Source organism: Gymnogyps californianus, chromosome 20 (genome assembly GCF_018139145.2).
Source record: "Gymnogyps californianus isolate 813 chromosome 20, ASM1813914v2, whole genome shotgun sequence".
NCBI classification, from domain to species: domain Eukaryota; kingdom Metazoa; phylum Chordata; class Aves; order Accipitriformes; family Cathartidae; genus Gymnogyps; species Gymnogyps californianus.
Window position 1 is genome coordinate 1300785 of NC_059490.1, and position 17154 is coordinate 1317938.

General features: G+C 48.1%; 1 protein-coding gene across 1 annotated transcript in view; it reads left to right on the plus strand.

The window, feature by feature from the left end:
* Positions 1 to 16319, plus strand: part of CALN1 (calneuron 1) — a 108022-nt gene extending 91703 nt beyond the window's left edge. Inside the window, exons 4-6 of the mRNA XM_050909100.1 lie at positions 9815 to 9968; positions 14990 to 14992; positions 16192 to 16319. Of these exons, the coding sequence (XP_050765057.1) occupies positions 9815 to 9968; positions 14990 to 14992; positions 16192 to 16319 (285 nt within the window). The remainder of the gene's footprint in view (positions 1 to 9814; positions 9969 to 14989; positions 14993 to 16191) is intronic.
* Positions 16320 to 17154: the final 835 nt, after the last annotated feature.

The following is a 17154-nucleotide window of genomic DNA, read 5'->3' on the forward strand; positions in this document are numbered from 1 at the left end:
GATGCTGCCTGCGGCTGTGTGCGAAAAATGGGGAGAAGAGCGGTGGGTCGAATTCAATCTGTTTTGTGAAGCAGATAGGACAGGTAATTTCTGCTAGACGTTGGCTTTCCCTCACTCCATAATCCTTCTGTGCTTGGTGGGTGTCAGGTTTATCATTATAGTCAAAAAGCAATAGCCTGTGCTCCAGGTCTGTGAAGCTGCTTTGCTGGCACCTCGCATGGCACGAGCGTTAGCTCTGGAGCAGTTAATGCAGATCGAAGTCCCCTCACGTCCTTGCTCAGTGTGTGCCTGGATCAAGACATAAATACATCTTACCCGGCGCAGCCAGACGCAGGAGCTGCTGTCCCCTGAGGGTCCCAGCATGTCCCTCTGGGGTGCAGACCCCTCTGCCCTCTCCCTGATGGAGGAGCATCTTGTGGGGCAAGGAATGAAGGCCCTTTCTTTCTTGCAAAATGTGGGGTTTTGGCACATCCCACAGAGTGACCTGCCAGGAAACCCCCTTGTCGTGCTCTTGTCGACTGAATGGAGGGGGAAGAGGACTGCCTAAAATCTGCTGCCCGCAGCAGGACACACAAGCATCACCAGCCCAGAGCACATTTCACCTCATCCCACTGATGGATTTACACTGGGGAGATGAATCCATTGTTAGAAACTCCATATCTGTGGGGTAGGCTGAAGGCACTCACTCCCAAACAGGAATTCCCAGCTTTAGCCCTAATTAAATCTTGCAAGTTTCTCCTCCGAGAGGCTCCCACAGGCCTCGCGTCGAAGGTCAAGATGTTGCAGACGGATTTATGTATGCACTTTGATTGGGATCAGACCGGGTGCCTGTTGTCGAGGCCTGGGAGCTTTAAAACTAGGCAAAAGAAATCGTTAGAGCCTGTTAATTTGTACTTCAGCCTGAGAGCATTCGCTAATTAAAAAAAAAAAAAAAACCACACAACCACTTCTCTGTGTTTTAGTTAAACTATTTAAAGTTAATTGAATGGGCCCAGGATTAATATTCCTACCATGTTTTCTGCGGAGGTGTTACTGCGATCTACCTATCAGGGGGCCTATTTCTCTTAGCCCAGTTTAATAACCGTTATATCCCAGCTGCGAAGCGAGGAGATCAGTGCAGAGGCAAAGCCGATGACCCACTCCCCTGCTTAAAACATCACCCCTGAGAGTTAAAGTCTGAGTCTGGCAAAGGACGGCACCAACCTCACCAGGTGGTGAGATCTAGCAGAGGGAACTACGTCTCCAGGTTCGTTCTTGTACAGCCAGGACTATACAAGAGGATTTCTTCGCAGACCAGCTGTCAGCAGCATTTTCCATCACCAGACCCAAACGACAGTGTCTTCACGGGTTCATTTTAGAAACGTGCTGGGTGCACCGACTCGTGTCCCAGGAATCCTGTGTCATGTAGCCAGAAGGTTTGAGGGATGCTCTAAACCCACGCTGGGTACAGGTGGGGACATGGCAAACAAAGTTAATACCATCTCTGGGGCACCGGTGAGGGACCATGTGAGGAAACGGGGTGAGCACATAGGACTCGTTGGGGGTCCCCATCCCTCCCCCAGCCCCTGCTCTGTAGTCATGCCCTAGCAAGCACTTCTGCGTGAGCTGGGACAACCCTATATTTTAGCTTGTCAGATGTTAGTTTGCTGAGTAACTCTGAGACCCGAAGGAGCATGTGACAGTGTGGATGTCTGAGCCATTGGCAGCAGCTAGAATCAGATACGGAGATGTGCAGGGAGCAGGACAGCGCATGAGGAAAGCAGCAAACAGTCATCCTTGCCAGGAAGACAAGAGTAAAAGAGCTTAGCTTTACTCTCTCTGAACGAACCACATGTAGCAATAGGGGTGAGGAAGTAATAAGAAATAAGAAGCAGCAGCACCAGTATTTAGAAAATGGTATTTGAAGCATCCTGACCGTTGGGACAAAGGGACAAGTGGGACCTTCCCAGACAGAGCAGGAGAGGGGTGCAGGGCACTCAGGCTGGCTGTGAGCTCCTGGTTCTGGGCTCTGTAGCTCTGCAAGAGCTTTGCAAATGATTTTCAGTATTGTTTGTTGCCTTATTCCAGTGGTTCAGGTGTAAGTGCCCAGGGAAAGGGCTGTGTACACCAGTGTACTAGATGGTTCTGAGCCAGCAGCTCAGTTCTCCTCCTTGTCTGCACAGTCAGACAGGTTTCCTATGCTGAGCACCAGCCTGGGCCACCCTGACCCCCCGGCCCCCGAGGAGCACCCAGCATCAGTCACGCTTATCCCGAGCGCTGTGGAGGGGAGTGCAGGACTTTCCTGCCCTGGGTTTCAGGTTGGCAGACACACAGGGGAGAGCTCACATGCTCTCACCCCATACACCCTTTTGCAGAGACCACCCCTCTTTGGCAAGGTCTTGTTCCACCCAGACAAGCTGGTAAAGGAGGTTGTTTTGACCCATACACAGAACAGTTTGTAATCTACAGACGTCAGTGCCTCTCACAGAGCTGTGGGCATCCCGGCAGTGCTCCTCAATGGTCCCACATGGGCTACGGGGTGGCTGGAGGGACACACAGGGGGGTACCCCTGGGCCAGGTTAGTTTTGAATGCCATATCATTTCATAGTGCAAACTTAGGCCAGGCACTTGGGGTTAAGGGTGCTGTGAATACGCACTTAAATCTGATTTTAATTTATCAATGTGTGTACGATTCCCTGCTGACAAAGCTGCCGGGAAGAATGGAGCAATCTCCCGTTAGCCAGCACAGTAATGAGCCCGTTACTATGGAAATGAGCTTGTTAACCCTTCCTGCTCCCTGGCAGGCAAGGTGCTCCGGTGCAGCATCAGGGAAGCTGGCTGTTCCCGAAGGCTGTGTAAGCAAGCGGTACCTGGATGACAGCCACCCTAAGCCCAGGGTGGGGTGGAGAAGCTGTCGCAAGCGGCTGGGTGCTGGCATAGCTGCAGGGCAAGGTGGCCTGTGGCACATCCCACCAACACGGAGACGGCTCAAGCGAGCAGACAGGCACTTGCAGTGTCACGCAGCCCCAACCACCATGTGGGTAAGCATGTAAGTTTATTTCTGTAGGGGCACTGGTTCCTGCTGGGCTCCTTGAGCCTGCATGCTCCTGGCACTGGGAGTGCGTAAGTACAGATGGAGCCTTGTGCTCCCTGTGAGTGATGGGAGAGCGGGATGGAGAAACACCCTGTGGGTGCGCTGGCTACTGGCACCCAGGGCAAGCAGAGTGCTCAGTCCTGGGCTCCAACTCCTGGCAGGATGGGACCACGTCTTTCTGCAGCAGCAGAGTTGTGCAATATCATCTCCTGGGAGGAGGAGATGATCCGTCAGTGGATGGAGCTCTGCTCCCTCTTACAAGCTAGTGGGGATTGTTGGAGGCAGCTGGGAGCTGCCAAGGCTGAATTTATACCTGCTGTCCTGCAAAAAGCCCCTTCTCCACCTGTGTGCTGGGACAGTGACACAACCCTGCACGGTGGCCATTCAGCGGAGAGACACCTAGGGCCTCGAGCTTGTCTTGGCAGGATGACAGCTCGCTCTGGCTACCCTGCCAGGCTGTCTGCCTGCAATGGGCATCCCAAGGGAAAGGTGCTGTTCGCTCCACTCCCACAACCACCCCAGTTTAGGGTGAGGACATTTGTTTGCTTCTCTTACCCCAAATGATGTTCCCTACAGGGGAGCTGACAGCACGGAGGGGCAGGTGACTCTCTTTGGTCTTTGCTGAGGATTATCATACTTCAGCCCTCTCATAGGAGGCTTTTCCCAGCAGCAGAGGCACACAGCTAAACTGGGAGGAGGTGGGGGGGTGAATAGCGCACTGGGTGCAGGGAGAAGCACATGCTCCCCCTTGCACTGCCCCATCTTCTTCCTGCCCCCTGTGGAAGGGCAGCAAGCTGGGACAAGGCTGCTGTCAGCAGGGCGATGTGAGACCTCCACAGATGGCTGGGCATGGTCCCCAGATAGAGAAAGTGCTTGTGCACATGTGGGAACAGCCCCAGGCCCTTCCACGGCCCACAGAGCAGCCCTGAGGGACCTCTGCATGCTTCACCCTGGGCCAGAAATGCAAGTGCACTGGCATGGAGCAAGTGGTGGAAGGATGAAAAGAAGTAGTGATGGGGAAAAGAAAAAGGGACCCCTCCATCTTCAGGTTATAGCACATAGTCAGCCAGCCTCGACAGGGACATGTGTGTGGAGCAGAGCAAAATACATCTTCTGTGCTTTCGTCGCCGGTGCTGTAGGACTCCCACCCCTCCTTCAGTGGATGTGTGGGCCAGCAAGGGGGGGGCGGGTAGAGAAAATTAGCTTTGCTGTAACAGTAGTCATGATTTGGGGGAACACAGAAAAAAATCATTGCTGCTTTAAAGCCGGTAGCATGTTACAGGCTGCAAAATGGCTCTGTCCTGGGGGGGGCCATGAGAGTTGCTCCAGGTCTCGGGCCGGCAAATGTTCTCCCTTTAGTGGCATGTTTTCTTTGATAGAAAAATATATAATGAGAAACCTTCAGATTTCGAGGGGGTGTATGTCTGGACATTTAGAAAATATTTCATATGTTCCCACATATTTTTTTATATATATATATACACACACACATCTCTTATACTTTATACTTTATTATACATATAAAATAAGACAATACTTTTATATATATATATAAAAATATATGTAAAAGCTCATCCAGGAGCTTTTACAGTGGGGGCCTGCCACAGTGCTGTGGATTGAAACGGCACTCACTGCCTCTTAGGCAGGAGTAGTGAGTCCTTCAGCCTTCACAGCACAGCAGATCCCATCTGCAAACGCAGCTTCGCTTGCGGGAGCTCGCTCCCTTTCTGCGTGGTCTCCCTGCCCCTCCAGACTCCTGGCTTCTCCAGCATACACCGCTTTCCTCTCGTTATAAAATTTCTGTGGCTGAGCTTATCTGGGAGGTACAGTCGGTACAAAATGGCCATTCATCCAGCCCCCAGGCAGAGATGGGAATACGTTAGATTCTGCGTGGAGCACACTGGGGCTGTGCGCTTTAATATATGGCCAACACGAAACATTGGTCCAATGGAAAAGTCCCAGATCAGTAGTTTATGAGCTCAAAGCCCGTCTGACTCAAGGAACAGCTGCACAGTCTGCTGCGAGCGCTCACAGAGCTGCCGGTGTTCAGAGCCGCCCAGAAACGACGCGACTGGTTAGCACAGCACAAAGCCCAGCTGCTCTGAAAAGAGTCCGAGTATTTTTTGGGCCACAGCCCTCGTTGTGGCAGTCGGCTGCGAGTGTGGGCGAAGCCAGTCTGCGTTTGCCTTGCAGGTATTCAAGACACGCGTGGCCTGACATGCAATAGGTCTGAGAGCAAAACAAAGGCATTATCTCATTATTCAGAGATTATCAAGAGCTGCCCCAAACAAGAAATCTGTGAAACATATATGTGGTGCTTAGGGACATGGTTTAGTGGTGGAATTGGCAGTGTTATGTCAACGGTTGGACTCGATGATCTTAAGGGCCTTTCCCAACCTAAATGATTCTATGATTCTATGAAGCTTTTGGTTTTGCAGACCTGATTTTCAAAAGCACCAGGCAAAAGCCTGCTCTCCTGCTGCTGTCTCAGTCTCCACTTGGAGCCCTCAACAGCCCAAGATGACCTTTTTAGATGGCTTACATGGGAAACCTGTGCCCAATAGGCTCAGGATAAATAAGTATCCAAGTGCTCTCCTAGCTAAAACCATACACTGCCAGAGGAGCCAGTCCCACCTCTTGTTGAGAAAAGCATTTTTATTGATGTGGCTTCAAAAGATCTTGCAGGTCACCGGAGTGGCCCAGCTCACATTGCTGCAGGGTCCCAGCCTGGCATCACCCCGTCTGTATGGCAGTGAGGCCAACTTAGGATTCAAGAGAGGAGCCTCCCACTCTTTTTTTGAAAGCAGAGCTGATATTAAAGGAAATTATCATAAGTAATATTTCAGCATTTAACCCTTCAAAGAAGCTAGCTCTTCCCATAGCATCATTTCCCTGCATCGAGCAGAAGGAGACCATGCCAGGTAGGACACAGAAGTATCTGAAAAAGGTGCCAGGAGTGAAACTAGTGCTCTGCAGGCATGGCAGCTGTCAATCAGCTGCAAATTTTGGAAATTGGGGGTAGGGAGACTGAAGGAACTGGTACAGACTCTGCTTTCATTCCCAGCAGGAAATTTAAATCAAGGAGGAGTCAGGAAGCTACAGGCTGGATTGGATCAGGTTCACCTTCCCTTCCAGATATCTCTTGGGACAACATCCTCCAACTCCAGGATATGTTTCTGCTGGGGACAGTTACTGAGGTCCATCAGAAACTGCAGTGGACAATTCCTGGTGCTCTCCATAGAAGCCAAACATACCTGTACAAGTACAGCTTTTCATTCAGGGCGCTCACTGCATCACTTGGGGCATTTGAGCCTCAGCGTTAGGCACAGTTTGTTTCTATATCACTGCTTACAGTGTATTCCAAGAGCACCGATTCAGAAGCAGCATCATTGATTTCTTCTAATTATAAATCCTATAGAAAGTTTTCAGCTTGGAACAGTCACAGTTTTCCTCTCAGTGGAGCCAATAAAAGTTAAGAGTTGCTCCCTGGTTACTGTCATTACAACAATAAAAAACCAGAGTAATTGAAAAGTGAATTAGGGAAACTGCCAGATTGGAGAGCAATGATAATAGAAGAAATTACCTGGGAGCCCAAGCCCAGTGCAAAGTCTCGTCTCCAGCTGCACTGAGCTTGAGCCCATTCTGAACGAACTCCTGTGCTGATACGTATCTAAGGGAGGACATGCCTCCTGCATGAAAGTGCTGGAGCATAGAGCAAAGCAGGAGCAATGACCATATGCTTGCCCACAGGCCAAACACTCAGTACATGAGCCAACAAGGGTGATTTTGAACCCCCTCTGAGATGGTTCCTCTTCCTAAAGAGCAAAATGACAATGAAACAATAAAAAAATAATTAGCATAAAGCTTAAAAGCAAGAGCTGGAGATGCAGCAACAGATGCATATTTGTCAAGAGAACAATTATTTCCCACTAGATAGATTAACTGGTACAGGAAGACCCAAAAACCCACAAGTCATTACTGTTTCCATGTTGTTAAGACTAGACGATAACCATGGTTGTGTTTTTAATCCAGATAGCTTGAAGCGAAGCAACAGGTAGCATCACAGCAGACTCTGCAAAAGCTTGTTAGTGGCAATGCTGGTATAGAGGGAGACCAGCAAAGACTTCTAAGAATGAGAGGAAAGGAGCAGCGTATGTCAGCATAGGCAATGGTGTGTCCCGAGGTGAGTTTTCACACCTGTAGCTCTGGAGGCAGACATGAAGGAGCAGCGGGCTGATCCAGAGATGTTGTTCTTCCAACACAGTCATCTTGGGAAATAGTGAGGCAGATCCTGAAGGAGTCAATTGTCTTTTACTCTCCACAAAGACAGGATGCATGCACCATATCAGAGGTCCCTCATCCTCAGCTACCCTGCCCATGTAAAGTCTGTGAGCACATCGAGTAAGTAAGTCTTAAGGAGGCTCATGCATCCCTGCAGATATCCTCAAAAAAGGATGCAAGTAAAGAACAGGTCTCAGAGACACTGCTCTGGCTGTGAAGCATTCACAGGGGTGATCATCTGGTGATGGGTGAACACAGATTTTGGACAGCTTCTAGAAAGACTGTTCCCTGAAGGGGGGAAAAACAAACCCATAAACTACAGCTAAAAGGTTATATTGGCCTCAGAGAACTGTCCCCGAGCAAAGAACAGGAAGAAAACTCCAACACAGGTTGAACATCACACCCTGATGAGATGGGATGGGGTAACCACATGCAGACGGGCTGCTCCTGTTGATGTGAAGTGACCACTACGATGAAATGATGGGTTTGGTGTATGGGTGGACTCAGGAAGATGCTGGGGCTCAGGTTCAGGTTGAGTTTCCCTAAGAGAAAGACCCCCAAAGGAAGGCAGGATTGGGTGGTAGGTCAGAAATCATTGCTTTTACCTCCATGGTGCAGATGTGCAATCAGCGCTGCAGGAAGCCGACCGGGAGGGCTGCAAACCCTGGGCAGCCTCAAGGCACTCTGCAAACCTCTGCTAATGACACCTCCCGACACCGCTGTAAGGCAACCATATGAATTAACCCCCATTTCCACACCTCTAGTTGCCAAGAGAAACACTTTTCATAATCATGCTGGTTGTGAAGTACAGAGCTGCTCGATTTTCCTTGCTCTTTTAACATTAAAGCAAGCAGAATACGGGTGGTGAGATTTCCTCATGTACAACAAAACAGGCTGGAAATTTGTGACTAAATACCGGGGGGATTTGCAATCCAGCTTTGAACTGTGCAACAAGGAGCCACTGGTGACAATTGTGCGCTCGCTATTTTTAGCTGGGCGGCATGAACGCTGAATCCCTGAGGAACAAGGACAGCAGCAAAAACACCAAACCCACCAGACCTGCTTTTCAGAGAACTCATCTGGGGCAAAACATGAACTTTGGCTTTTGCCCCTGCTGTCCACTTTTCTGCAGATTTTCTGCACCAGGTTTTTGATTGTTGCAGGAAATACACAAATAAATAGAATTGTAGAAATCAGTGCTTCTAAGGATAGATGGATAAATATATATGAATGTGTGCAAATCTGCCTATACACACACAGATACGCATAAATATTTCAGGCTCCAGATTTAATCAAAGTGCACTTATTTTTCTTAGTTAACCACTTTGAGGATTAATGATTTTGCATCTGTCCAATGAGGTGTGCAGCAGTGGTCAGGGAAGACAACCTTAGATAACGCACCGAGCAGCTCAGAACTGATAAGGTTTGTCCTGTCCTTATCAGGCTGGGCGGAAAGGAGCGGGAATTTCTTGCTGCACCGTTTCCGAAATGCTGGCTATGCAATCTAATCACACGCTATCACCACACTCTCAGTTGCAGAAGCGGGCACAAGTTTGCATCGCCTTTCCTCCACTGCAGCGTTAAGCCAGAGGTGTTTGGCCTTTCTGAGGTTTAGAAGAGGGTGTACAAGTCCCGGTGCTCACTGTTTGCTGTAGGCAAGCCTGTGTTTTGGGCTATAAGGTCTGAGAGTTCAAGGTGCTGTTCAGAGGATGATCATCTGCAGCACAGGGGGAGACTCGGGGTGACTCGTAGCATTTCCATCCTTCTTTACTGACTGCACCGATGGCTCAGAGAGACTTGTCTCCTCACCTGGCACTGCAAGTCAGCCAGTGTGAATGCCCTCTCTTCTGTACCATTAGCAGATATTAATACCACAAACCTTACATCTGTGCAAAGTTCCTCTGCTGCAAAATGTTCATTTCTACATATTCTGCAGGAATCATCTGTTTTTAATATCTGGTGTGTGTAAGAACAACATTTACCTACTGGATCTAAGGCAGAAGTCAGCTAAGAGGGAAACGTTCTCTGCTTGTGCTCGCCACGCAGGCATAACTGGAGAGTGAGAAGGAAAAAAAGGGGCAGAGACAAGGTTGTGGCTCATGGCAAGGTGTAAGAGCTACCAGGGGAATCTCTCAGGGTTTTATCTCTGTTGGGATGGCCAGGACTGATACCGGATCGCTGCATCTCCAGCCTGGAAGACCATCCCTGGTATAGGGTTGTGTTTCTCTACTGCTCTACCGGCATTAAGTAAGCTGGCAAGAGCTCTAGCAACATCCATTTGCAACATTCACACTGTTAGTGTTAAATGAACCCAAAAGAGCAAAATTTGCAAAGTTATATTGAGGTGTTGAAATGAGATTGGAAAAAAACACGAGTAGGGAACTGTGACATGCCTACATGCCTCTCTTCCTCTGAGTACCATGCCTGTTACTGGTGGCTAACTCGGTCCTCTTCCCACAGTTCGACATGCAGAGGATAACACTGGAAGAGCTGAAACACATCCTCTACCACGCCTTCCGGGACCACTTAACGATGAAGGACATCGAGAACATCATTATCAATGAAGAGGAGAGTTTAAATGAAAACTCTGGCAACTGCCAAACAGAGTTTGAAGGTGAGAGAGAAAGTTTCTGTGTTTCTGTACAATTAATCTCTTCCTGCTTCGCCTGTAAAACTCACTCTGATCCGTGACATGCAGTTGGCAAGGATGCATGGAGTTAGCATGGAGTTATTTTAGAGTAAGTAGCAATGACATGCTTAGAGAGCTCAAGAGCTGCCATTAGCCTTCTTCCGTGTGGTCTAAGTAAAGCTGATCCTGTTTGAGGCAGGAGGATGAACTTGTGGGTGCTTTGCCTTATGGCCCTCCTTTCCCTGATGGGATTCAGGCAGAGGGATGTGCAGCCCATGCTGAGGTGAGTGTCTAAGACAGACTGAATTTCCCTACAGAAACATGCATATCCCTCTCAACCTATCATGGAAAGACTTTATTGGCACTGGGTCCTGCCCTAGCAAGCTGTGTTAGGCTCCACCAGTTTTCTGTTGTCTTTCCATAAACAGAAAAGATCTTCTGCTCTGGGCTCCCAGGGAACAGCTGAGGAGAGTCCTCTCTCTGCATCGTAACACCAGCAACGAGCAGAGACGGTGCATCTGCACCCTACTGCCCTGCGCACCTCTTGTTCGGTGCTGTCGGGACCACTGGTGTGGAGCTGCAATATGCTACACAGGTACACATAGCCCAGGACAGCTCATCTCAACGCATGTGAGAGGGTCTGCAAGGTCAAGGTCTAAGCAATCTTCAGAGGTAGCTAGAGAAAGGGAAACGTTTGCTTCGGCAGCTGTTGCTTAACGCAGCATCCTCTCAGCAGTGCCACAAGACCACGAAGTGGTCAGCAACAGGGAGCAGCCACAGCCTCAACTTTCACAGTGGATTTTGCACTTTGAACAGAGCTAACACTGGCAAGAACATTCCCTATTTTAAGCCACCTTGGGAGAAGGATTTTCTTGGCCAGAGGAACTTGTGCTGCTCTGAAGCATTGCTGGTTGGAACAACTGAACAGATACAAATCATCTCAAGCGCAGAGAAGTCCGGGGAGATACCTAAAGAGAACCTCAGGGTTTGTGCACAACACCCTGGGACAGCTACTGTGCTTTCCCACCTACAGCAATGCCACTTTATATAGGCCATTTTGGAGGAAATTCCAATATTCTGAGAGGTCAAATAGCCTCTGAAAGGGCACCAGGCAGAGACACTGAAGCATCTTTAAAACAAAGCAAAGGATAAACATATTAGTGCAATTCTTAGCCTGGCTAATTAATGGGATTCAGCAGCTTTATCCAGCACACTCACCCTCTGCTAAATATTGCAGAAAAGATGTAGAAGAGCACAGCTGAATTTTAAAAAGACTACAGGAGGGAGGCAAGCAGCAACGCTCTTTGAATCAAGCCAAGCAACATTTTTTTGTTGCTCCTGGAGAGCAGCAGGGAGGAAGAGATGCTTACTTACATGAATGGAGTTGTTAGTCCCCACTGACCTGCTGATTCAGTGGAGACATGCGCCAGCTGTCACCGCGGCGAGAGGCATGCAGGCTTCTTACAGCTTCGGTACTTGGGTGAACTATCCGAGTCGCAAAAAAAAAAAAAAAGGGTCCGAAAACCTAAATGCTCAGCATCTCATTTTGGAAGTCCCAGCTTCCAAAAGTACAGCAAGAACAGCTTTTCTCGTGGGATGTTGGCATTGCTGGTGCTAGGCAGAACCTAGAAGCAAAACAGACCCTTTTTTAGATGTTGTTAGAAATACACACACACACGCACAAATCCACCAGAGAATAAAGATCAACTGAACACTGTCAACAAAGATGCAAAGTTGTGCTTTAGGTCCCAGAAGAAGGGGACAGTTCTGGTCCATGGCAGCTCTGACATGAACATTTCTCCCAGGAAAGGCAGGCTGAGAGCGGGTTGCGTCCCTGCAGCTCTCCAGGCTGGACATGCCATTACCTGAATGACCCACTTGTGCCCTTGGCAGTCCCATTTCCCAAAGACTAAGTTCCCTACAGGCCTCCAAAGCAGAAATTATAGGGCCTCATGGCATGGATCAATGGCACTAAGGGAGAGCTGTCATGAAGGTTGAACAGCATCTCAGTGTAGTTTTAAATGGCTGTACAGAAGCATCTCCCTGTAAGTCAGTCACCCTTTACTCACCTCTTAATTAGTGGAGTGAAGGAGATGCTTTTGGGTATAATTTGTCGAGCTTATTTTAGGTGCTACCTGGGGATGAGATGAATTGCACCTTAAAAAGCCCCTATTTCTTTCAACTGTAAAGGTAGCCTAAAGGGACTAGCTTAGAGGCTCACATCTATATTTAATGTACGCATGTGAAGTGCCTTTAATTATGGGTAGGAATGAAGCCAAGATGAGCCCCAATGGTTTTCACTGAGATTTGGGAATGGCTCCTAAGGGAAAAGACATAGCAGATACTTTCAGTAGTACCTTGCTGAAATGGGGGATCCTCACTCACTGTCACCTCTGGGTATGTTCCTGCCATCAAAGAGAAGCCCCAAACCCTGCTCCATCATGTGGACCGAGACATCCCCCCTTGTCCACACCCGGGGTTAGCTGGCTCAGCCCTGCCAGGTGCTAGACAGCAGTGTACAGGTAACATCGCCATCGGTACAAATACATGCAAATTTGTCATTCTCACAATTTTGCCATCTAGGCTTCTTGTCATTATAAGGTCTTTACAACCATATAATATTCTTCATATATCAGCATGGACGATATACCTTATCTCTCTCTCCCACACTCATATACACACACACAACCACACACATGCTTTAACCCAAATACGGTATTCGTATCATGCTCAGGGACAAGTCCAGGATTTTGTTCAGTTCACTCTGAACATTGGAGTCATTTGCAAGACGTCAGATCTAGGCTTACATTACAACTTTCCCTCCTATGCATTTCTAGGGTTTTTCATTTGCCTTCTTGATGAAGAGCAAGGCAATGAAAATGCCCAACTCCTCAGTACAGGCAGCCCACACCAGCCCCACCGATAAAGAATACAACCAGAAGGGAGGCACCGTTGTGTCTTCAGCCTTTCTCTCAATTTTTGTTAATGCTTAGGGCAGGAGAACGAAGTTGAGAACGAAGAAGAGTGTATGTTTTTATGAGAAGAGACACAAGAAAAGGACAACTGCTTGCAGCGACATTGTACTACCAAAAATTTATAGTACAAAAATCATTTGTCTGGCAGTTCCCTTTATCCAAACACTCACGACATTAAGCTCGTGGCAAACAAGAGTGCTGGCTGGTTACAGTGACCCGTGCTGTCTGCCACGGGTATTTCATCCTTGGCACTGACACTCAAATTAACTGGATGTACAAGAGCTGCCGCAGCTCCCCTCCCTGCTCCCCCCAGACAAGCACTAGGAGCATCCGCTCCTCGGCTAAGGGCTTGGGAATGAAAAACTGACCTCTTAAAATGAAAATAACTCCATCCAGCCAGCGAAAGCAAATATCACTCACCTTTGGCAGGGTTATGACAGAAGCCACTATAAATACACTGTAGCTATTCATGTTAGCAAGGCTTTTTCTGCAGGCGAGAAGGCTCTCAGTGCTTACCCTGACCATCTCAAACCCACTGTGGGCATCCTGACCAGCCCAGCAGCCACAGCCAGTGGACTGATGCACCCTGAAATGGGCTGGACCCATTAACCCCATGTCCTGGTGGAGAAGTTATAGTGACGGTAGCTCTGTCTCTGCCGCTAGTGACACCATGGTGAGTCCTCCCTGCCGGCCTGTCCTCTGCAAGTTGAGAAGATGAAGGATGACCCAGCCTCAATTTGCCTTTTCTTCTTGAGATCTCATTTACGTTGGACAGCCTGTGAGTTGCTCTCCGCCCTAAGAAGGGGCCAGGATATCTCCAGAGGAGCTTCAGGCTCTGACCATGTTCAAGGAACCAGCTCACGTCCAAACCCCGGCATGTCTCATGGGTATTAAAAACTCCTGCTGGCAACCAAATGCAAAACAGATCGAGCATCCAGCCCTGCGACAATGCCAGCTGTGGAAACCAGCAGGAAAAAGCACAGATGCCATGCTCAAAGGATCTATGAATTTGGAGAAAGGAGAGAAGTGAGGGCAAAAACTCACCAGTTAGCAGGGGGGGAAAATGGGTCTTCATATTTAAGAGGGCAATTCACAGGGCAGCACGTAGTTGTGTTCACGGTGAAGAAAGTCAGTAATTTCAGCTTCTTTGTCTCCCTGTGGATTGCAAGGGGGCAGCGGAACTGTAATACTCATCTTCTTGCTGGAGTAATTCCTGCTCAGCCCCAACCAACAGCAAGAGGGTCTCTCTGGGTCTGCAACACCCCTACATTTCAGCACAGACCTTTCCTCTTTCTTCTGGAGTTATTTGGAAGGTTATTTGGCTATTTGGTGTACCTTCAGTCCGTAAAGAACAATAACGATGACTTACCTGGATCCTGCTGCCTTAAAGCTCTATTTTTACTTGATGGTATAACAGAAGACTGAAGAAATTGTTCAATTCAGGAACACTTCTGCAAGAAACACTGAACATGCTTTACTCTTTTCCTTTGAATAGGAGAATTGCCATCACAAAAAGCCTTGGCCAGTCTTCGATTGCTGCTCCCAGTCACCCTAATCAGCACCAGAGCCCCGCACTGAACAGCAAAGCTGACTGTGATGGCATGTGTCACTGTTTTGTCTGCTGGCTGGGAGTGTTTTCAAAGTACAGAAATAATAGAAAAATAAATAAAGAAATAACTAAAGCTGTGATTTAACAAGCTTTTCGAAGTGCCGGGGTATCATGCACAAAACTAAGGAATCACAGTATTGATTCTGTATGCATTATAAAAGTGAGCGAAGGAATCAAGGAGTAGAGCAGTGCAAGAAGAAAGCAAGTAATTTAGGAGAGCTGCCGTAAGGGGGATTTCATTATCTGCACAGAATACAGCGAGTCCCTGGGAGCACTGGTAGCGCAGCATTTCCCTGCCCTGGGCAGTCTGACTCAAAGTGCTGCCTAACGAGGCCTTCGCGTGCCTCCGGCGCTGAGCTGATGCTGGGGCACCGCGTGGGAGCTGGGATTAGGACACAGGCACTGCTAAATCCTGGCCAGAGGAGGTGAGGGGGGGATGAAACAAGTGTTCAAAATGCAGCGTCCAGTGCTCCACACTCCCTGTGCGATGAGGTTCAAGCCTGGATCAGAACAAGGTTTTTTTCCCATATATTCTAAAAACATTCTCCTGGACTTTTCCAAACATGGGCACTTGGAGCCTTTTCCTGGTCACATGTTAGGTTTATTGTAATTCTGAGCTTGCTGTCAACCATCTGAAAGTCTCCCATCATCACAAGCCCATCCATGAGAAAAAGGCGATGGGTACATCCCTTCTCAGGCCAAAACAAGACCATGTGTTACTGCCCATAGTGGCAGAGCAGAACTATCCATCCTGTGCGTGAGGATCTTCTGGCTTTCTGTGATTATCTCGGGGCACCTTCAGGGCCTTTTCAAACAGACTAATCTTCACAGTATCCCAATACCCCATATTGTTCTGATATTCATAGGTAGGGAGCCTAAGACAGAGACATGAACTGGCTTTAGCAAGTCACAGCATGAATCCTTGTTGATGAACTTAAAAAAAAAAAATTAAATAAAATAAGTCAAACGCTAAAAATCCCGACTCTGTCTGCATTTTAACTGCCACAAATTACTCTCACCTCTTTTGACAATTATTCTGCAAGCATTCATTTGAAAAGGTTCTTAACAAGTCTGATTTTGCCTAGGCACATAAAACCTAAAGACAGTTTGGAAAAAAGACTAACTCATGTGCATACTCATGGGAACTATCACAGTGGTTTTTTAAGTGTTGTCAGGGAGCACATCTTGAATCTCTGCTCATTCCCAGTTGACCTGGATGAGTCTAAGGGATTCACAAAAGACCAATATTTCCAATTAAAGAACTTTAGAGAGAACTTCATAAAGAGCTTAAAAGAAACACACAGACAAACCAAAACACACCTACAAGCATTTGAAGGGTTTAAAAGCCAAGATGAGAGAGAAAGGACTTCCTGCAGTATGAGAAGGTGGTCTATTGGGAAGGTTGGTTTGGAAGCAATGAAAGGTAGGGTGGATTATTTGGAAATGTCCCAGCAGGGAGAGGTAAGTCTTGGCCAGCGCAGGGGATCTCTGAGGTTTGGACTAGAGGGTTATGCCAAGGTAACAATCAGAGGCAAAGGAGGATTTCTGAACTCAGCTGATCCTGGTGGAAAGCAAAAACATTCCTTTGGCCAAGCATCTTATCTTTCCCATGTCTTCCCTGCAGTGCACGCCCAGAAGCAGAACAGACAGACCTGCGTACGGAAGAGCCTTATCTGCGCATTTGCCATGGCCTTTATTATAAGCGTGATGTTGATTGCGGCCAACCAGATCCTGCGGAGCGGCATGGAGTAGCCTCTCGCCATGACACTGTGAACCAAACTGACCATGCATGCGCATGCCACCGGGTGAGCTTCCCCCGAACCGACTCTCACACGGCAAAGAGACAGAGGCAGGCAGATAAAGCACCATTCGACAAGGAGCCTGAGGCCAGCAGCGTAATGTGTCTTGTGAATCAACTACATCCTTTTGGCAGGGACATAAAAGGGCTGTCTTAATGCTTTAAAGGTTTTGTTTCCTAATGCAATAAAAAAAAATATACAGGAGTCCCGAATTATTGCTTCAAAACAGCAATGGTAACTTGGAAGAAACTTTCATCCAGCAGCCTGTTTTGCAGTTTTGAGGAGGCACAGCCTCATGACTTATTGCAGCAGGGCTGTCTTTTAACCTAGGGGCCGACTGACTATTCCGCGTAGCTCTCCGTTGGGCCCACATTCCCAGGAAGTTGATCGTAGCATTGCCACAAGCAAGTTCTGTTCGTTTTATTTCATGTACTCCAGCTTCACTTGGTTTTCCCTTATGACCATGCCTTTGAGTTTACGGCATTAGAGGGGAGCTAGAGCACCCTTGTACAGTATTTTCAGAGTAAAAAAGAGGAGAATTTGCCAGCATCATACAAAATTTCTATTTTTGCTTCGTAAACACCGCCTTTGACACAAGACTGTGGGGTAGCATGAGTCCGTTTGCCATTTTTTTCCGACCATGAATCAGCGCTTGAGAAGCACCACCCGTTTTCACACATGGGCATTTCTGAGATTTGTGCACAGTCTTCCAACCGACTCTGCAGCCACCAGCGCCAGTTAAAACTCCCTCTATTGGGTCCTGTCTGCATATTCAACAACATTTGCTT